The sequence below is a fragment of the Sander vitreus genome, chromosome 6 (genome assembly GCF_031162955.1).
Source record: "Sander vitreus isolate 19-12246 chromosome 6, sanVit1, whole genome shotgun sequence".
Taxonomy (NCBI): domain Eukaryota; kingdom Metazoa; phylum Chordata; class Actinopteri; order Perciformes; family Percidae; genus Sander; species Sander vitreus.
The window spans coordinates 23,079,475-23,102,678 of NC_135860.1; the positions used below are offsets into that span (position 1 = coordinate 23,079,475).

General features: G+C 41.5%; 1 protein-coding gene across 3 annotated transcripts in view; it reads left to right on the plus strand.

Annotated features, from left to right (window-relative positions):
• The first annotated feature begins 5,810 nt into the window (after window positions 1-5,810).
• trak1a (trafficking protein, kinesin binding 1a) overlaps window positions 5,811-23,204 on the plus strand; it is a 42,115-nt gene continuing 24,721 nt past the window's right edge. The window contains exons 1-2 of one of the 3 annotated variants that reach the window (XM_078253490.1): window positions 5,811-6,033; window positions 15,810-16,004. Coding sequence is in view for 2 of the 3 variants with exons in the window: in XM_078253487.1 (XP_078109613.1) it covers window positions 11,149-11,152; window positions 15,810-16,004 (199 nt within the window). In the remaining variant the exon portion in view is untranslated. Of the gene's footprint in view, window positions 6,034-10,890; window positions 11,153-15,809; window positions 16,005-18,381; window positions 19,303-23,204 lie in introns of those variants that run through there. The other 2 variants (XM_078253487.1, XM_078253488.1) reach the window with 2 other exon arrangements.

The window sequence follows — 23,204 nt, forward strand, 5'->3', positions numbered from 1 at the left end:
CATAGCCACACACATGTGCCTGTAAGGGCTGGACAAATGCCATTGCATGTAAAACACTGAAAACATGAACATTCACTGAACCAACACTGGGAAAACCGCAACTCTGAATTTCAAGAAGATAAATGGAAGGAGGAAAACCACACCTTGCCCCCAAGAGAGAAATTGAGGTTACTGTTGTTCTCAAGCGCCGGCTCCATCAGCCCATTGAAATCTTCCACTTCCTCTAAACTCAACCCAACCCTGTCTTTGTGAGTCCTGCTGCAGGACTGTACAGGTTGGGAATGCTGTGGCCATAACACATTAGATACTGGTACTGTTAATCATGTTACTGCTGAACTTTAACTTGGAAATACAGTATTGTTTGGTCAGCATTGTTGGAATTATAATGGTGTCATTCATTCAGGGCACTGGCTTTGAAGTGGTTCTGTTTTAACAAGCTGCAAAGACTTTTGTTCTGTTTTAGTTGCCTCCTGTGATTCTGAATAGGGTTTGGGGTGTTACATTTGCAGTCCGATTAGATTTTCAAATATATAAAGTATAAAAAAAATTATACTTGTTTCTAACTTTTCCAGCCCAGTACCCACTTTAGGACTTTTGTTTCAGTAATCAGACAGACTAATGCCCTATATGTTATTACAGCCTGTCATATATGTTCTGCAGTCAGTGACAGTATGGTTTGTTGTCATTAGCAACAGTGTTTGGATGTCCTTCACTCCTAAATAATGGAAACTGTGTGACCTAAATTCTACTTCCCACTAGCCACACAGATGTGACTCAATATGTCGAAGAGAAGGCTGGGTGGAAAAAAGAAAGATGGGTGTAGATAGGAACAGGAGAAAGAAAGATGGTACATAGAAAGTAGCAGAGAGAATACAGAAAAAACACAGCTGTGTTTTTTAATGATGATAGAGAGTTAGTACAGGTATATCAAGCAGCTTGTCTTGAGGGTTGTATGTGTGTGTTTTGAAGAGTTGACTATTAATAGAAACATATTCAAATTCCTCTTCAATGTTGGGCTGGCAGCCTGCTGAGTGATATGATCGTGTTGTACTCTTTCCTTTTATACTGTCGCTCACTGAATTTGCTTATTGTTTGTTCTTTTCATCGATAGCGAAGTCTCACTTATATATAGTGTTGTTAATATAGTGTCCTGCCATATAATCATCCAGCAAAACCATCTACTCTAAACTAGAGATGTTCCGATACCAGTATCGGTATCGGTTCCGATACTGCCTAAAACGCTGGTATCCGGAAGTACTGGAGTTTACGTACCGATCCGATACCACGTAATAAAGCCCTAAAGAAAAAATACGTTAAAGTAGTTTATTTATGTTCTTTTTCCGTTATAACTGTCAAACTGCATAATAAAAGAACGTTCTGTGGCATTCATGTTTCACAAAGAGTTTAACCTGAGCCAGATCGACAATAAAGATAGAAATAATATCACATCCATACAGGGATAGTAGTATACAGTTCTTAAAACATAATAAAATGTATGACACACTGGTATCGTATCGGTACTCGGTATCGGCCGATACGCAAGTTCAGGTATCGGAATCGGTATCGGGAAGCAAAAAATGGTATCGGACCATCTCTACCCTAAACACAACTCTCAATTACACCAGTATTCTACTGTAACATGATTCTCTTTACAGTCTACAATCTACTGCATCCATTTGATGCTCATGTGCTAGGTGACTATTCACTGGCTTCTTATTGCATCCTCTCTGTGCTATTCCCTCAGATTTAAAAATGCATTAAGTTAAGAGTTAATGAGGGGCACCTGTACAATATAATAAGTCATATTTGGGAAGCTTATATGTCTTTTGTTTGTCAATGTGTCAGAGTGGTGTTCTGTGGTAATTTGGAGTTAGTGGTGTTGCAGTTCTTTTGAGAGGTTTTGGAGCTGAAATGGTTGTAATAATCATTATTAATTGTTTCAATCATTTTTCCAGCAAAAATAGTGAAGAAATGCCAAACATTCTCTAGTTCCAGACTAGTTGCTGCCTTCTTTTGTCATACATCATTGTAAACTCAATCTTCAAATTTTAGTTGTTAAACAAATAAATTAAGACATTTTAAGATGTCACATTAGACTCCATTTTTGACATTTTATAGACTGATTAATCTAAGATGACGGTCGACTCGGTGTGTCTGTGCGCGTTGTTTTGTTTTGTGTTTTAACTTTGTTTTTTGCGATGGTACCCGGATCTCTTTCTCCAGAGAAGAGCTCTTGAACATCAGGGGAAGAACGCCAGAGGATTTATTTCCTACTTTTCTTCTCCCTACACTGGAAATTTTGGACATTCTAGTCAAAGGTGCGCTCACCTTTGCTCAGCAGGCGAAATGTCGGCGGAGAGGGAAACGGCCTGGTGCGTCTCCGCCAGCGAGGATTATGCACACCATTACCGGGCATATTTCTCTCCAACGTGCGTTCACTGCCCAACAAACTGGAAGAATTACAACTGCTGTTGGGGGGAAACGGGGACTTTTCTTCATCTACTGTTTTGTGCTTCACGGAGACGTGGATCTGTGGATTAATACCGGACTCTGCGCTGCAGCAGGCAGGCTTCCAACTCTACAGAGCGGACAGAGACACGGACCTCTCTGGCAAAACTAAAGGTGGAGGAATCTGTTTCACATCAACAGTGGTTGGTGCAATGATGTGACAGTGATCCAGCAGCATTGTTCTCCTGACCTGGAATCTTTCATCATAAACTGTAAGCCTTTTTATTCACCCCGTGAGTTCCATTCATTCATTCTGGTCGGTGTTTACATCCCGCCGCATGCTCGCCGACCAGATACTGTGTGTGGAGCAGACCAACCCGGACTCCCTAGTTATTGTCCTTGGAGACTTTAACAAAGGAAACCTCACTCATATACTACCTAAATATAGACAGCATATTAAATGCCCGACCAGAGAGAACATTCTGGATCACTGTTACACCACAGTCAGGGATGCTTATCACGCCGTCCCCCGTGCTGCATTGGGACTATCTGACCACGTCATGGTCCACCTGATCCCCGCCTACAGGCAGAAACTTAAGCTCTGCAAACCTGTAGTGAGGACATCAAGGAAGTGGACCAGTGTAGCTGTGGAGCATCTCCAGACGTGTTTGGACTCTACTGGCTGGGATGTGTTCAGGACTGCTACCAACCGTCTGGATGAGTACACAGAGGCTGTGATGTCATACATCTTCTGTGAGGACTGCTGTGTTCCATCATGCACCAGGGTGAGTTTCAACAATGACAAACCCTGGTTCACAGAAGGTTAAGGTTGGATAAGGCAGATGCGTTCAGGAGTGGGGACAAAGACAGACTTAAAGAAGCAAAGTACAAGTTTAGCAAGGCGGTGAAAGAGGCTAAACAACAGTACTCTGAGAAACTCCAAAACCAGTTCTCAGCGAACGACTCTGCTTCTGTCTGGAGAGGGCTCAAACCTGCTTCAAGCCCAAAGTCTCCCACTCCACCAATGGCCGACGCCTAGCCAACGACCTTAACGAGTTCTACTGTCGCTTTGATGGACAATGGGTCAGTCCTGTAACCATCCCCCTCAACACCTCCCAACAAAGGGTCTTCCCTGATACCATCCACCGTGACACCTCCTAACAGCTCCAGCTACAGTGTATCACCTCCACCTCCCCCACCTTAAAGGTCCCTGCTTCAAGTCCTCAACAATCACCCCTGTTCCCAAGAAACCAAGGACCACAGGACTTAATGACTTCAGACCCGTCGCCCTGACCTCTGTGGTTATGAAGTCCTTTTGAGCGCCTTGTGCTTTCTCACCTCAAAGCCAGCACTGACCCCCTCCTGGACCCCCTGCAGTTTGCCTACAGAGCCAATAGGTCTGTAGACGATGCAGTCAACCTGGCCCTACACTACATCCTCCGGCACCTGGACTCGGCAGGAACCTACGCCAGGATCCTGTTTGTGGACTTCAGCTCTGCCTTTAACACCATCATCCCGGCTCTGCTTCAGGAGAAACTCTCCCAGCTTGGTGTGCCTGACTCCACCTGCAGGTGGATCACTGACTTCCTATCTGACAGGAAGCAGCATGTGAAGCTGTGGAAAGACATCGCCGACTCACAGACCATCAGCACCGGATCCCCTCAGGGCTGTGTTCTTTCTCCTCTGCTCTTCTCCCTGTACACCAACAGCTGCACTTCCAGTCACCAGTCTGTCAAGTTTTCTGAAGTTTGCGGACGACACCTCCCTCATCGGACTCCTCTCTGATGGTGACGAGTCTGCCTACAGGTGGGAGGCTGACCACCTGGTGAAGTGGTGCAAGCAAAACAATCTAGAGCTCAATGCTCTAAAGACAGTGGAGATGGTTGTGGACTTCAGGAAGAATTCAGCCCCACCTGCCCCCATCACCCTCTGTGTCTTTCCGCTTCCTGGAAACTATCATCTCCCAGGACCTCAAGTGGGAGCTGAACATCAGCTCCCTCGTCAAGAAAGCACAACCGAGGATGTACTTCCTGCGGCAGCTGAAGAAATTTAACCTGCCAAAGACAATGATCTCCCAGGACCTCAAGTGGGAGCTGAACATCAGCTCCCTTGTCAAGAAAGCACAACCGAGGATGTACTTCCTGCGGCAGCTGAAGAAATTTAACCTGCCAAAGACAATGATGGTGCACTTCTACACAGCCATTATTGAGTCCATCCTCACATCCTCCATCACCATCTGGTACGCTGCTAGCACAGCCAAGGACAAGGGCAGACTGCAGGGTGTCATCCGGTCAGCTGAGAAGGTGATTGGCTGCAATCTGCCGCCGCTCCAGGACCTTTACGCCACCAGGACTCTGAAGCGTGCTGAAAAGATTGTGGCTGACCCCTCCAACCCCGGCAACAAACTCTTTGAGACACTCCCCTCTGGCAAGAGGCTGAGGTCCATCAGGACAAAAACCTTTTTTTTTTTTATTTATATATATATATATATATATATATATATATATATATATATATATATATATATATATATATTTTTATTATATTAATTAAAAAAATCGGCATATTAATCGATAATGAAAATAAATCGTTAGTTCCAGCCCTAATTGACAGAAACAGCGCTCAGTCTAATGCAAACTAATCCAATACCACAACTAACTACCATTAGGCCTTAATGCCCCAAAAAGTAAGTCAACTTCATATCCCTCTGACACATTGTCAACAAACAGAACATTATAGGTTACTCAAAGATATGATTTATTACAGGACTGTTGTACTGGATTGTATTAGATTATTCATCTAATAACCCGATAACATGAAGTCATGTCCATAATTATTGCTGTACTACTACTGCGAGTACTACTACTACTACTACTACTACTACTACTACTACTACTACTAGTAGTACTACTACTGTTTCTGTTCTGTTATTGGATAGGCTATACATAGGAACATGTTTGAACATGATAAACTAATGAAAGAGCATAAACCCAAGCTTATGATACACTGCTTATTTTTTATACTTTTATTAAGAATCCTGCTGTATTTTTTTTTTTTTTTTGTATCTTTAAGCATCTAACTTGACATAAAAAAAAGAATGCACATTAAGTCTTTTCCTGTCTTTTGCTGTCTCTCCCCTTTCTCTTTCAGGTATGCAGTGAATAACCTGTGTACATCAAAGTGTGTCGTTCTGGTTCTCAGACTCTTGACGCCGTCTGTCCTTTGCTCGAGACATCCTGACCAGTTTTGTCCGCTCCAGTCCAACAATTCACACAAGACAAATGTAATTTGGTTTTGTCCCATTCCTGTTTTGGCAAGTCCAAGTTTTGTCCATGGCTGGTCATGTTTTAAATCGGTAACCACTCAGCGCCAAGCTGGACCCGAAGACGTCACCTCCCCATACCTGTTCCTGCTCCTCTGCCCTGCCCCCTAAACAGTCTTTCCAACACAAAGCGCGGCTCCACGACTCAGGGCTCCGGTTGGCCAGCGAAGAGGAGGAAGAGGAGGAGTATGTCAGTGAAGCAAGTCTGCCGGCTGCCCTCCAGGAGTCCACGGCCAGCTACCGAGATGCAGAGACCATTACTGGTAATGTTGCATGCATACATTATAACCATAGGTAGACAAAACTTACTGGAATCCATTTGGCAGTGTTGAAGCGGCACTAGATGCATAAATATATAATTCAGCTGTCAAAAATAATCCCCTTTTAAACATCCACCTGGTTGCATTGTCTGAGTCAATAAAATAGGGTTATATATTAAAGAGGTTCTACATCACAATTTAACCCAATTAAGAGTATACAGCAATAACGGCTCACAAATCTCTAATGGTTTTGGAATGAGCTGGGAGGAACATTGTAGGCTGATGGTGTGATGGTGAGAGTGAGGCATGTGGAGCTGTGAGAAACTGTCCCTCTCTGTGACCCTTTTTTCTAATGTCACATCCTGTCAGTAAAGCAGCTCCAGGGGACCTCAGCTCTGGGTTTAAGCCAGCATTTGAGAGGAGCAGTGGACTGTCTCTGTCAACCCCTTCACTCATCGCCCCTTCTCTTTTTCTCTCACCACTGATCCTTCTCTCCAAGGGAGCAGAGGGACACTAATGTCTCCAGTGGTCACAGTTTAGCCGTGCTGTGGCCCATCTCCTTTCTCTCTGCAGCCTGAGTGAGCCTGTCTGGACCAAGTATCTGGCACATGGTTTAACAACTGAAGTGATAAAAGATTAATGGCTATTGGTTCGAATTTTTGTTTTTCTTGCAGCCCTAATCATGCAACAGTCTAGATTTCCCCAGGCTGTAGTACTACAATGTATGGCCATTGCACTACGTGATAAGTCCAGCACACAATGTTGTCTCTTAAGATGAAACTTCTAAAAACGACTGTCAAGTGCAGCAGTGCTAAGCCTCTATTTAATGGAGTTTAGGACCCGGAGAAACAGTAAGGAATGGGGCCCAGAGGAACGGAAAGGGAGATTGATACAACCTGGCCAAAAGTCAATTCAACAAGGCCATAAAGGTTGGCAAGCACTTGTACAGCACCAGACTAATGATTCAGTTGATTAGTGATGGAGACTTTGGCAGTTTCTTACACACAAACAACAGGAAAAGGCCCATACTGTAGTTTCCTGTAGCACACACCCTCCCACCCTTCACCATGACCTCAGTTCCTTATATCATTTCAACACCAAAGTCCCTTCATCCTCTACCCCGCAACAGCCACACAGCAAGGCATTAAGAAATCTGGAGCTTCTGATGGAGTTTCTCACATTGAAGACTCAGAAACTTGGCTCTACTGTTTATAAGTCCATCTATTCAGTTTCCAAACCAGCGTATCTTTTCAAATGGCCCTACAGGGCTGAAGCCTACCCTAGTATATATTGGGCAAGAGCCAGGATACACTCTGGATCTGGAAAGGTCATCAGTCTATCACAGGGCTAACACATACAGATAGATAACCAGTCACAAGTATAGGCAATTGTCAGTTCAACTATTTGAGGATAGCCAGAGCACCTGGATTTCCTGTCTCGTTTTCGTCAAGTTTAGCATAACCATAGTGATGCGTGTGGACAAGTACAGTGGTTGTGTCAAGTGTCAGAGAAATTTAGCAGGGAATGTATTAGCTTGTTTATTGTGTTGCATATAGGTGTAAGCTGTTATTTGTCAGTGTTGACGAATATTTAGCTACTGTATGTTTAAACCTGTGAGAAGAATATCTTTACATTACAGTCACTGCCTCCTTTTTCTATTTCTCTGGTGCTGAAACTTTAGGTTACACGTTACTTGAAGGTATCTACATAAGACTGACATGACACTGTCATGAACGTGTCATAAACATTATAAACAAGTCGTAAGTGTTTATGACATAACGCTTCTTTTAGTAAGTGTCATTCGGTTGTTGTCATGACAAGTTATGGTTAGGGTTAGAGTTAGGGTTCATGTGTCATGACAGTGTCATGTCACTCTTATGTAGATACCTTCAAGTAAAGTGTTAGCAAACTTTATTGAGATTCCAGGTTAACATTGTTTGTCTTTAATCTATGTTTTCAACGTAGTATTCTATGGAAATGTTCTGATCTGTAAAGATTTGGTAGTATCAAAGAAACCGAAAATTCACTTCTTGATTTCATCCTTGTGTTATCAGTAGGACGAACTAAACAGAAACAGATTGGTAACATGTTAGTGTAACAATCAACAGTGTAACACTTGTATTTTGCAAAATCAAATGACGAAATGGCATGCTGTAATATCAGCTGTAGTCATGTGTCCTTAACAGTAAGTCAGTCAAGGGCAGGACAGTCGTGCAGGTTGGGTCAGTGCTGCCATCTGCTGGTATCATAGGAGTATTTCCATTATAATCTGTTGAATTTTAAGTTCTTTCTTGTTCATTTCTTTCTTTCTGTCTCTTATCTTTTCTCTGTCTGTCACTTCTCCCTGCTGAACTCACTAGATGAATACTTCCTTGCTGAGAAAGGAAGTTGGTGGGAGTGTGTATGAGGGTATAATTTATAAGTCTAGAGGATGAATGAATACAAAGAGCTGAATAGAGCAGCTCATTGGCATGGGGCAGATCCTGGATGGGAAGTTAAATTCTCCATGGTAACCAGCCAGCAGTGATGTAAAGAGTTGAGTAACTGTGAAATTATGGGATGCTTGGCGAGGAGAGGGAAATCAGGAGCAACCAGGCAGACAGAGGACAGAGAACTTGAGTGAGACAGAGGCAAAGTTACGTAAGTGGTGAAATGGAGTAGAATCCAAATTGCTGACTCTGATCAAATCACAGCATGCGAAAAAAATCCATTGTGCTGTAATGTGTTGAGCAGGGCTTGGTTCTTGTACACTTTACGCACACACACACACACGCACGCACACAGTAGAGACAGAGCCAGGTAACATGAGATTGAAATGGTGTTAACCCAGTGGTGTGTAGAGAAATTAGCTTTTGTGAGCTTTTGCACACTTTTTGCTGTCTGTAAGTGTTGTTGACTTTATTGGAGAAGTGTAGTCATTTTTAATGAACTTGGGGCCTGTCAGATGTCACATACAGTGTTGTCATAGATACATTGTTTTTGTACATGAATGCAGAACTGACAGTAAGGAGACTGCTGGCTCCATACTTACAGAACAGGCTGAACTGCAATAGTTTGCATCTTGCACTTTCGCATCCTAATATGAAGTATTGAAAACATTGGCTTTTTGACAGGGTTTGTAATAAAATGCAGCCTGACGGATTTCACCTTAAAACAAAATGGACAAAGAAATGCACAATTGTTGCTTGTATTCTCACTTTGTGAAAGCGGTGTTGGCATGTGACGTTGCATGTTTACATATCTGATACGGCCACATGCGCTGTCATGTCCATGCCTCCTTACTTAGCGGTCTTATTTTACACAACAGGAGCTTGTTATTGCAACAAGAATAAAGCATGACTTTTACTACTTGTTAGCCAGTTTTACAAAAATATATTATAAGTTACTTTTACTTAATGGTAAGCTCAAATCATTGGATGACAGTGAATTAAAAATGTCTCGACTAAAACTGCACCTCTCTCTGATATTCCATTAGTTTGTAGTTATAATGATTTCTCCACACGTTATGTCCATCTTACATATTGTTTAACAACCCTGCAAAATGTCCAACAACCAGATCAAAGGTCAAATGGTTAGCGTTGCTCAAAAACCATGTCCCTCTTTACTCTTGATTGACAAAACCAACACATGACCATATCTTGTGCAAATTGTAATGGCTCGCTCGCAGCATGTGTCAATAGACTCTAGAGGCAGGCAGGCCAGACCACTGACCAAAGACACATTTCAATCTGCAACTGGACTTGTGCCACTGCACTTCCACTAGGATTATTAGTTAGGGTTATTACACTGAACGACTTGAAGACCCTTAATCATTGCACAAACAACCCATTATGCTGCTACCTGACCACCATTACCGTTTTTAAGGTAATCTTGCCTCACTTGTTCAATTTTGCATATATTTAGCTTTTATTTATGTTTATCATATTTGTTATGTTTGTCATATTATTCATATTTAGTTTTCATTAGTCTTTGTACTATTTATTCAGCTCTTCTATTAATTTAACTTTTATGAACACTACTGAAGAGAACAGATTTTCATTGTACTATTTTTATACAAGTTAACAAGTATTGAAGAACGACACACACACACACACGTACTGAACTCAGAGATTTACAGGGTTAGTGACATTTCAACACCTTGGTATAGCCTCCCACACAGATCTTGCAGACTGCCAGTGATATTTGACCATGTTGACGTACTCTCCTGTATTTCACGTGCTTACCCTCTGTGACCAGCAGCAGCTTTCAACTGTAGCCCAGTCTAATTCTGGACAGGGTCGTGCTGCAGCTCCATGAAAACAGCATTGAAGTATTTGGTTGAATGTCTCCAATGGGGAAAATTGTTCCACCGAATCGCGATCTCGATTCACCCCTGTTCACGATTTAATTTTTAAATGACTTTGATTTATTTTTTAATTAGTTTCTCCTTCAGTTAATTTATTGAAAGCATTTGACATTGACATGTTTAATTATGTAAAGACATGTTCAAGGAGTACAGATAGAGCCTGTATCAGGACCATATTTAGTTCAATGGGTTTCATATTCAGGCTGTGAAACAGGTTGTTGTTAAAATAATGTATAATAGTTTTTCTTGATTTGCTAAATTCTATAATGGCTAAGGAACTCTTTTGATGACTTTTGTAGGTCTGTGTCTCCATGTAAAAGTTTAATATAGAGCAACTTTCTGCTGGAGCAGCTAGATAGAAAAACAGTACAAACAACTCCAGGCCTGCTGTTACTTACGAGAGAGAGAGAGAGAGAGAGAGAGAGAGACCAGCTGGGTTTGTTTGCTGACAGAGTGAGGAAGAGAGAGGGGGAGAGGCGGTCCATGTGAATATCGTCATTGGCATGTCAGGCATGACGAACCCGTTTGGCTCGGGTCTCCTCTTCACTCCTCCCCCCCTCTTTTTCCCTGTCTTTCTCTGTGTCTTTTACACCCAGTGCCGTCCTCTAAAACTTTTAGCACCCTCTCTCTTCTTCTTCCTGTCTCTCAAACTCCCAACCCTCTCTCTCTCTCGCTCCTCTCCGTGGTATTTCTTGCGACCTTGCCTTCTCCTGGTCCATCGGAAAATGTGATTGGAGGGCAGCAGAGTTGGTGGTTGTCGGGCATCAGGCACCATGAGTGAGTACACTGTGCACAGCATGGACAGCAAGTCTGACCAATAACTGATAGATAGATAGATAGATAGAGCGAGCTTCTCTCGCAGTTCCTACTTCTCTATCTTCCCTTTTGTTTGTTTAGCTCTCTCCGTCTGTCTTCCTGTCCATCTGTGAATCAGCTGTTTGGACTTGTATAGTTCAGGGAGCTTCAGGGATTTGCCTTTAAAAGTTAACGGTCTGTTTAAAGGTATGAAGAAAATAACACTTTAAACCTTATATTGTAAGTTCAATGAATTGTTTTTAAAGGTTAAAAGTTTGAAATAAATGTATTGTAGAAAGGTCAACTTAGCCATCTCTTGGCCACAAGTAGCACTGCTGTACTGTAACAGTTTATAGGAGGCAGCCATGTTGGACATAAGAGGCGTTGCATTAGGATTTAACTTGTCCTGTACTAGCCCATGTACTTGTGTACCCTTCTTCTCTCTGGTGACCTTATTTTGGGTCTGAGTCCATGATACTACACTTGCTTATACGATATGTTCAGTGTTGGTCCATTTGTGGGCCAACGCTTAGTAGGCAATGAACAAGTTACAATTTAACACTGGTATTTCAGCTTGATCTTCATTTTTTACGTTATTGCTTTGTGGTAGTTTGATCGAATTCTGCATGTTTTTGAATGTTTTTTTTCCCTTCTTTTTTAAACCAATGATTACCTAAATATTTTCTGTTTTATGCGGTACCGCCGACGGCGACTACATCGTATCGGTTTCCAGCAAAAATCCATGTTATGTTCTTCTTTATAAATGAAATAAATGTCAGACTGAGTGACTGACATGTGATGTGCATACTTTTTAGAAAGTCAGTTTTTAGAAATGTCTCATGATATATTGTCTCTAGAAGTGTGTTATTTTGTAAAAGAAGGAAAAGAAAATCACAATACTCAATACTATTAAATCGCAATACTTCTCATACCGTTGCGACCCTACTTTCTACTGTATAGCCTACAGGATGACCTGATCTTGATTTTGACACTTGTTTGTGTCCTCTGCACATGTTAGTTTGTTTATTGCTCAGTTTGACAGTGGCCTATTCTTACACTTGAACTGTCTTGCTCTGGTAGCTTCTAGTTGCTGCTAATGTTGGCGTGACCCTGCAGGTTGTGTTCTTTATGCAAGCGGTCTATATTTACATGTGCATATTGGGATTAAACTTGAACTTCTCTTGGTCATGTATCAACTTTGTTCAATGATCCTAAATCTAAAATGAAAAGTTTAGAAAAGGTAAAATTTTAATTGCTTTCTACAATGAGTTCCTTTTTTAATATATTAATTCAGTATTAAGAATGAAAAATATGGCTCATTCCATGTGGTCTGTGAAAGATATTGTGTGATACAGTTAATTGTCTCAAAGGAGAACACAAGTCAGCAGCACTTACCACAGTCTGTTTACTTTGTACTTTGGACAGTTCTTGTTTACTTATTATTTAGCAACAGAGTTTTCATTCAATAACTGTGAAAATAATCTCCAACTAAATGAAAACTAGATAAGTGAAAAAATTCATACAAGGTGCCTCGATAGATTTGACAAAAAGAGAAACGCACACCTACACACACTTTTTGCTGTCTCCATTGACCTTTTGTCAGCACACACAGCACGGGTTTGTGCTATAATTATCCTCATCCACGTCCTATCAGTACTCATTTTAGGAGCTGAAGTGCATTGGTCATATTTCATATCTGTGCAAAAAAGAAATTTTAAGATTCTGACCAGCAACATCGTCATCAGGATCCGGTTTGGGCAAATAGTATTTGGGTCCATTTGGGTTGCGGTCAGTACATTTTAATATGTTTAAATCCAGAGAGTTTAAGTTTAATGTAAAGTGGCCATATTATGCTCATTTTCAGGTTCATAATTGTATTTTGAGGTTGTACCAGAATAGGTTTACATGGTTTAATTTTCAAAAAACACCATATTTGCACATTGCTGCAGCTCTTCTTTTCACCCTGTGTTCAGGTCTCTGTTTTAGCTACAGAGTGAGACCTCTCACTGCTGGAACATCTTTGTTGGCAGTCGCACATGCGCAGTAGCTAGGTAAGATCACATCATCTAGCTAGCCGTTTGTTTCTGCAACTTCAGTAGTACAAGGCAGGATTAGCCGGGAGACTTCTTCTAAACGAGGGCACACTTCCAACTTTGCGCGGAATACCTGCAGAATAGGGACATGTAAGTAGTTCTTTTGTAGATTATGGTGAACTAGTGTGTGTTGTAGCAGTGTTTTGCCATTCAGAACGAGCTAGCATGCTAGCGTTAGCCACCTCGTTTCGGCTAGTGACGTAAAAAGGCCTGCCGATTTTGAACAGCACACCCGGAGACTGAAGGCAGGTTACATTCAGAAAGTTTGTATGCGTGTGGAAACACCAGATATATAGACTCAAAATAACACCCCAAATCCAAGAAAAAGTGTTTTTTTTTTTTCATAATATGGGCACTTTAATGTGGCTCCTGGCTTCACAGTAGCCTGGTCCTACCAGACTCTCGTACATTTCATTTGTACAGAGTCTAGTCTCTCTCCATTGACAAGTGTTAACTTCCTTGAAGGAGGGTACTCTGTTGAAGTTTAAAACTATTGGATCTGCCATAACCAATCGCTAACGTTTGGTCGTGACGTATGTCATGCGCATGTGCAACAAGAGGGGAGACAGACAACAACTATTGGCTTATATTTAGCATTAGCATCGCTAGCGTTAGCCTTAGCCAACTCCTTCACCACTAACGGAGCGAGCTGGAAAATCAAACTTTTACCGAACCCCGTGGGGAGGAGGGCCACAACATCATGGCCACCAACACAACTCAGCAAAGATTGTTCTTGCTCGGGCTTTAACTTCTGGATATTCGGCAGCGTTGCTGCCACAACGGGCTCGCATCTTTCTAGTGCACGTCCTCAACTTCATCGTTCTCAGCCACTCCCTCTGTTCGCTGATTGGACCTACAAATATTTGACCGGAGAAAACCTAAGAATATACCGCAAACCCAGACGGAGTACTGACATGGATGTATTAAGAGAACTTGAGCGGAAGTAAGTAGGAGTGCGGGGCCAGGCTAGCTTCACAGGGGCACTTATTTGGAATAGAGATCTGGCTTATTATCTTCATAATGGTATTGATTTAGTTTCATGGGGTAAAGGTTTTGGATTTAACACTTTGGTAGTGATATCTAAAAGACACCACTGAATTCATGCATTGTTATACAGTTGATGAATAAAGATCAAATACATGACGATGAAACGCAAATAAAAGGTGGCTTTGTCGGCCTGCTGCGGTACTGTATATTTTCTAGTGAAAGAGTGATCATGTAAAAAGAAGATCTAAACCAAATGTACGATTAGCCAAAGACAATAAGAATGTTTTTCTAACAATCATCACACTATTCTGGAACAAATTTGCAAAAACTTTGATGTTTAAAATGTCCCTTTTTTAGTTGCATTGGTAGGAATTGCAATGCAATATTTCTGTGTTAAAACCTCATTGGCTGTGTTTGCTGAATGATTCCCCTGCTGGTGGGGGGGTGTGTGTGTGTGTCCCCTTTTTCAGCACAGTCAGTCATTCAGTCTGGATTAGCAAACTGTGAGATACAGCATTGTTAGAGAGATATAGACAGACAGACAGAGGGAGAGACAGACCACAGAGGAGAGCGACAGAAATGGAGGGAGACGGGGAAACAAAGGACATTACTTTTACTGTATGTTAATTCTCATTCAATGTCTATGCTAATTTCTATCTATCCAGGCACTTCTCAATTCCACATTTCTGCAAAAAACACAACCAAAACCTTCATTTTCTGTGTGAAAAGAGAGAATGTGTACTCTAATAGTCTTAAATGGATGTCCCTTTTAATAGCACACTAAACGGATGTGTGAACAGAGAGGCACATAGCTGAACGCTTAGGTAAGATTAGTTTTCCACAGCAGCACACAAATGTGGCTTTATGATTGACTCAGTGGTTTTCAGTAAAAGGCTGCTGTTGACTTTGTTAAGGAGAAGTAGAGTTTTTGTAGACCGGTTTAGCTGCCATGTCAAAGATGACTTTTTGTGAGGTATAAATGATTGCAAGTCTATTATTATATTACCCAATAGGGAGTAAAATAAAGTAACAAAAGCTGTTTATTTGATTACTGGAAATTGTACATTTACTTTGTAGTTTAGTACTTATCTGAGAATATTTGATTTTGAGTAATAATGGGTCTAAATAATATGCCTGAACACAGGATTCTATTTTGATTTGTTGCAATCTAACACAACCAAAGGGGATGAACTGTACAGCCCCAATCCAAGTAAGCATTTGATTAATTTAACTAAGGATGCAAATTGACACAAATGAACCTGACCTTCAGTTGGTCTCCATTTTTGAGTGCTGCACAGTAGAGGCAAGGAGTAGTGGGTTAGTTTCTCACTTTACCACTGGAGGGCATCCTATACTTTCAGCTCTAATGGACCGCTGAAATGTCTTGTTGGGATGGATTATAAATGAGGAGAGAAATTGTTACAAATACCCAGAGATGACATTTTGACATTCTGCTGAAGACAATATTACCTTTTTGTTTATCAAGATTTGAGGGTGTATTGTCAAAAACGTATTGTCAAAGAAAAGAGCAAATACAGTGTCTTTCTTTCTCTGTGCAGATGTGTGTAACAGTACGGATTTGCCGGAGCTTGAGATTATCAGTTTATTGGAGGAACAGCTGCCAGTCTACAAGCTGAGGGCCGACACCATCTTCGGCTACGACCAAGATGATTGGCTGCACACGCCACTGGTGGACCCCAACTCTTCCCTCGACCTGACTACTGAACAGATAGAGGAGACCCTCAAATACTTCTGTAAGTTTATCATACACTGTTGTTTTTACATGGCATAGTGTAAAAATACAATGTACAACTTCCTTCTAAATATTATTATTATTATTATTATTATTATTATTATTATTCTCTCTGTTAAAGCAAAACCTCTCTGTCTAGACCCTCAAGCTGTGTTTTGTGATTCCACATCAGACAAATCGACTCGTCATGTTTAGTATTAATGCCCTCTTTGCAAATTATCATCAACATACCAGTGTTAATATTTCCTGAGATGTTCCTGAAATTGCCAAATTAATACTCTTAACACCAAATGTCTGTCAAACACTAAGGACAGATAAGTCGATTTCTAGGTTTAACATTCAGGAATCTGTTATTGTAGAGAGTGACCGTGAGGATTTAAGATTGAGAGGTGAGATATTTAAGATTTATTCTGACATTGTGCGAGTAGGAATCAGAGCGAGAGAAAGAGAGGAATGGCCTTCTGCCCACCAGTGTTGGCGCGACAGCTGACCATGGTTGCCACAACAAACATACTTGACGCATCTCTCTCTCGCTCTCTGTTGGTTAATGTTTTGCTTGCTCTTGCACTCCGCCCTCTGTTGTGTGTTCATGGACATGTCTGCACTCGTCTTATCAAACTAAGAGCCATGTGGTTGACGGCTACGCCAGCTGTAAACCACATACACTTGCACACAATTGAAAGCAAATAAACACAGACACAAGCTCACAAAGAACACGTGCACACATCAAAACCAAGGGAACGTAAAGTGTGTGTGTGTTTTTTTTTTTTTTACCATCAATAATTCAGTTCTAATTCACATCTACTTGAAAAGTGACTCGGGTTAAAAAAAATGTGTCTATAAATAGATCAAGCGCCTTTATAAATGGGCTTAACTGAGAACTGTAACTTCACCTACTGACAGGGTCATTTTGGCCTTGACGTTGACATCATAGCCAGCCAGGCTAAGAGACAATGACATGGTCATGTTACATAAGAAACGGTGTGAGACATTCTGCAAGGGGTGTTTTGCTAAATATTCAACATTGCGTTTTTGCTTCAGTATCAACTGTATTCTGCACATACTTCTTTCCCAGTTCATTCTTTCTTCATCCTGGAGGCATGTTGCTTCTCATCATTGCCTCAAACAGATGGCTGTGTATCGACACCCTAAGGGCCATGAATGAGGAGGGACAGGTCATATTGGTTTCATCCTGGAGCTGTGTTTCACTGGCGCTGTGTAGAGGTCTCTTGAGATAAAATACTACATCGTAACCATCTTAAAACAACCATATACATAGTATGATAGTATTTATGCATATATGTATGTAACTACTTGTCCTGTCTAACATTATCTTTACCTGGAGCTCCTTTTTGGTTAAATTGTGTAACCACATAATTAATTAACAGCATAATGTGCACACTGTTAGATCACTAAAGAGACATGTGGGTGACGGGTTGTCTCATTATCCCCTTCCACACAGCTTGTTCAAGGCCAGAATGTTGTGCCGTTCTTCTTCTGTATAAAAGGTAGGGGAATGGAAGGACAGAGTTGTTAAGCCGACAGCGGGGCTAGTAACTGAGCCGAATTGATGTCTGTGTAAAAGGGACAGCAGGACAACACACATGCACACACAGATGCTGACGCTGTTGTGCGACGTGTACGTCACGCCTGTTTTGCTTCTGGAATGCCGGCATGCTATCTAAAATGCATGCATGGGGCATGTTCCCTCTGTCACATTAGCATTAAACAGTGTGTAAGTCACTTTAGTAGCAGGAGTTGCATGTTTTACACATAAGTCACATTATTAAAGCAACTTGCTCCCAGTAAGCATCAGTTTGTGAGTCTGCCTTTAGCCTGATGGCTATTGGTTTTGGCTTTTAGCCTGTTAGCTTCATTCTGCAAGTATTGTTGTGTATTGAGCTATACTTAATCTTTCCGTAATATGCATCGTGGCGGTCTCTGTTGTCTTTGAAGCTGGTTAATATTGAATTCTGCTCATTTTGTCATTGAAATGGTTTGCATTTTGCTTTTGCCCTGATGGCACATGGTTGTTCTGTCTCCCATGCTCTGTGCATGTGCTTATTTCATCTCCCCAGCTAAAATGACAAATCCTTGAATGCCCATTGTGTTTATTAATTTTGGGTTAGCCACGCCACCTCTGCCAACACTGCACTGCTTTCCTGCTAAATGCTTTTACATGCTATGCTGCTCAGCGTCGGGCCTTGGAGTCTGAGCCTGTTGCTATAGCAACCTCACAGAAGGACAAAGTAGAGGAGAGGAGGGGGCGATACTTTAATACGAATGGAGGGCGGGAGCAAGCTAGTGAAACTGCTCTCACTGATTGGCTGTAGGCATCCTCTAACCCCACCCACCCCACTGTGTCATGACTATCATCATTTCTGCTGCAAAACCCGTGACTGCTGCTGCCGCTTGCTCGCTCTCACTCTCTGTATCTCTGTGTTTGAGTCATTGTTAGAGATGCGGTGGTGCATGTGTAGAGTTACTGCTGTCACTGAGCAAGGAATGTTTCAAAACAGAAGACAACGGTTCAGTTATGACCTCAGAAAGACTCAGCCAGAGGACAGAATGACAGGAGCATGGGACGATGAATTGACAGGAAGCTATAAATGGATGGAGACATGAGCGGATAGAATCTGGCTGGCTGGTTTGCTGAAGCTTTTAAGTGGCTGAGGAAAACTAATGGACAGAATAGAAAGAAGACCGACACCAAAGGACACAGAGGCAGCACAGACTGACAATGTCAGATTCCATTTGTCACATTTGCTGAAACGGTAAAGAATTAACAATGGATAAAAGGACAATAAAGTGACAATGTTTTGTTTTTTCTGCTGACAACTGATGACGCAAGTAACGGTTTTGTGGGATGACATGCAGAAATGGCACCAGCACAACAACAAATATGGAGCATAATACGCTGACCGTTTGCTGTTAATGAGTGTGGGAAAGAAAGGACATATGGTGAGAGTGGGCAGACTGTCACCAATAATGACTGTGTGCCAGCTGGCAACTGCTAAGCATGCTGGTATAGCAGATCTGGACACTGACTGACCGACTGAGTAACAGACAACAGACACAATCAGTTACTAGTAAGACCCCAGTGACAACTGGTTGTCTCAAAGCATGCTGGGACATCGGGTTTGCCAGAGATGGTACACCTGAGTATGCTGGGACACTGGAACCAATACAGCTTTCTGTCAGAGCAGTGAGGATGAACAGACGAGGCCAGACCAGAGGTCAGAGGTTTGTCAAGGCAGACTACTTCGAACTGGACTGGTACTATGAGGAGTGTACTGATGGTAAGATGACAGACTGCTACAGTTTTATGCAGTGACATATGGTTCTTAAAGAGTTGACTCAAACTACTAACATCACTGATGTTACTGCGTACACAAATGGACCGACCGTATCAAATTAGGCATGATAATGCAATGTGCATGCGTTGTAACGTTGTTTGATAAGCACTGGCCAAGTTATATAACATGTCCTCTGCTGACACACAGACTGAGGTTAAAGTGAAGAGAGGTGGTGGCAGGATTAAGCTGGATTGGTTAATATGGTTTTGTGAATAGGGAGACATTTATCTTCCAACATAATAGGAAATGTGGATTATAAGGTACTTCAATAAAAAAAAAAAAAAAAAGATGAAATACCTTTTATTTTCCTTCAGCTAAACCCCAAGTGAAGTCAGCTTAAACTAATTTCTGTCTGCTAGTTTCCATCTAAGATAATAAATGTGACCTTTTGTGGACTGGCATTCACTACACAAGAAAATATCAAGGCAGAATTTACAGTAATGACACACAGCAGCATTACCGCTGTAGCTACAGCAGGCAGAGGCTGGTTACAGTAGGTGTTGTAACAGGTGCTCTGTGGTGGGCAGCGGAGTCAGTGTGGCTTCTAAAATAGGCCCACGGAGTAGCTTACAATATATGACTAGCTGTGGGTGGAAGTGTAGGAAGTGGGACTGGGCGTGGATGTGGTTCCTTTTTGCTGGATGGGAATCGCTATAAGAGGGTAGCTTGTGCTGATGTCAGCTACGTGTTTATCACAGCTGCTGAAAGAGAGGGAGATACCAGCTGACCTGGAGAGACTCATGGAAGTCACAGGTGGCAAACAGTTTATTGTGAGAAGAAATATGTAATGATGATATAGGCAGCTGGTAGACTATCTGAGTCAGAAAGTAGCTGAGAGAAAGGAACCTAAGTTTGTTGAGAGAAAGGAAAAACATTGACATAATCTCCACATCAAGTTTTTGGAAGCAACCTGTAAACATGTAAATGCCATTTTATTAGGATTATAATGAATAGATATAATGAATAAAAGATGGCTGCAAATCTGTAAAATTGCCCATTCATAACAGACTTTGGTGCAGTGATTGTCTATTGTCTTGCAGGAGCAGCAGTTTTTACCTTGTGTGGATAATTATTAATGTGTGTGCACGCGCGCACTTTATAACTATTTATAAAAAAAATATTGTGTGTTTGCAGGAGCCTATGTGTGAATGTGTGCGTGTACCTCAGATCGCAAAGACTTGTTTTCTTCCTCCAGATCTTTGAGTTTCTTCTGCAACGAGTCCAGGGGGAAAACAATTGGGGATGACCCATTGTTTTCACTGGGACGCACTCTGTAAAAAAACACACACACACACACTTGCTGGCGACATTGGTTTCCTGCTACACACTGAAAATCAATTTTACAACTGTAAAATGTGTTCAAATGATCAAATAAGGGAGGGGGGGGGGAATGTGCAGTTTCTCTGATAAATCTTCTTGTGGAGTGTAGAGGCAGAAATAGAAAGCAGCTGGTTTGGTGTTATTCTGAGAAATGTAAGGGAGGGATGTGAAAGTAGGTTGGCTTATATTTAGCCCAATGATTTGCATGCTACTCTAAGCCACCCTTGTCGATAGCAGTCTGCCAAATATTCTTTGGCACTTTTAGCAGCCTTCAAAACAAATGGCTGGATAGATGGAGGGCATCCAGGATAGCGCTGGGGCTGAGAAAGAGGATAAACTATTCTTCCAGAGGGGATGTGACCGGGTGGGGGGGATAAGTATAGGAAACAAGAATGAAGAGGAGACAAAACATGTTTGTGCCAGCCTTTAATTTGGTTTTAGAAACGCTGCAAATAAATCGTTTGTTTCCAAGTCTATATACTGTAGGTAATAGCGTTCAAATTGTAATTGTCTCCCCTATATCACTTTGCTTTGCCATTTACTTTTTAGAGTCCAAACCTAAGTCCAAACTTATCACTGTAAGAATTATTTGAGTTTGGAAGTTGTGTTAACTGAAGTAGGACAGATCGTAGTAGTCTCTATCTGTTGCTGCTCTTTTGGTAATATTGCTACGGTTTCTGTGCCCAAAAAAAAAAAAAAAAAAAAACAGTAGGAAATCTAAGAGGCTTAAAGGACACAAGTTAGAGAGCTTTGAGCCATATCAGACAGTCTTGTTTAAGCTATTTGTATTTCTTGATTTCAACAGGATTATACATGTAACTGTCTAAAATGTTGTTTATGTAAATTCCTTGTCCAGTTTAGTAATTTTTCTTCCAAACTACTGTACAAAGCAAGTCAACAGAGACTTGAAAAACAAATTAGGTTAAAAGCGGGAGAGTGTATGAATGGAAAAACAAGTGTAAAGATTGAATGTGACCAGAATAGCAATGGGAAAGAGAAAACACTGCTCCGAAGCACTGAGCGGTGTTTGTCCAGGGCTGCTTTGTTGTCGGCAGCATGGCATCCATAGGACCATTGAGTGGAGTTACTCAAGCATACAGGACGGCACTGAGCTGGCTCAGTTTTCTAGACCAATTACAGTAATTGTAACACTTGAGCAGTGACTAATGAGCAGAACATTTGGCTGCTTTGACGCGGCCTGTATTCATCTATGAAGGGCCGGGTCTTCTGGGTCGTATACTAGCTCAGCTCAGATGGACATGTGACATTGACATACAGTACAATATATACAGTTATTCTCTTATTTGTCACAACAAACACGAAGGATATTATGGTAATTCTTTCTCAAAAATTATAACTTTCGGGGGGGGCCTCAAGCTCACCCAGTAGGGCCTGCGCCCAAATAGGCTGAGTCTTTAGCAGTGGCTGACTCACAGCCCTTTGCTGCAGGTCATTCTTCAGTTGATGTTTAACCACTCAGCCTCAACTGGTGAGTTTAGGTCATCATGCCACAAGGAAGTCTATCAAATTGAATGGTTAACTAAACATGTTGGTATTTGTGAAACTTTTTAAAAAAAAATGGTGCCATACCTTTAAAGTTTGCCAATAGGTAGACATGCTTCTAGAGTTTTGAAGTTTGGTATTGGACACCTTTGTGTCCATTTTCCATTAACCCCTATTGAAGGTGCTACTGTACATAGTCTGGTCAATTTGACCCAGTTCTGTCTTTTCTTGCATTTACTGTGGTGAGTAACAGTCTTTTTGGGCCAGTTTTCAGGGCAATAGTTTCAAATGCTTTTTAAATTGTGATATATTCCTTGTCTCCCGAGATGTTGATGATAATAAATCACTGACTGGACTTCATTTTAGTAATTTTTCAATTCACGGTTCAGCCAAATGGTTAGCTCATTAGTTAACACAGTTTAGCAACAAGCAAGCAAGCTCTGGGATTCTATTCCAAACTCTGGGACCGTCTGCCTGGACTATTCACTATGGCTCTTGCTGTTTGCATCTGGGTGCTGCTGATTGTATAAAACTTAAAAATCAATCCCAACATCTACTTGCGTTTCCACTTTATTATTCCACTAATAAAGTGAATGTAATAGGTGAAATCAGCGCTGTATCATAGCTCTCACCATGTCTGTGCAGTCCTTAGAGAACACAGGGCGCACAGTGAGTTTATGGCTGTAGTTGCATAAATATGTGAGCGTGTACTCTATATTTCTCTAATTAAAAAGAAAACTTAACATTGTTTCTTTTCTGTTTCACATGATTATATCCTTATTAAGAGTGATGGGGGTGGGAAAATGCTTAAACTGTCCATTTAATAGATGTGTGTCCGCTGTTATGACTTCACAGTATGCATGTGCATATTAAAACTTCCTTTACTTCCTTCATTCATTTGATTGTTTGCCACCCTTCCAGCTCAAGTTAAGCTTGTGATCCCATGTATCTCACCTGATGATACAGGTCAGAGGTTAAATATGCGTAAAAACATTGACACACACCGGACACACCCTGGAAAC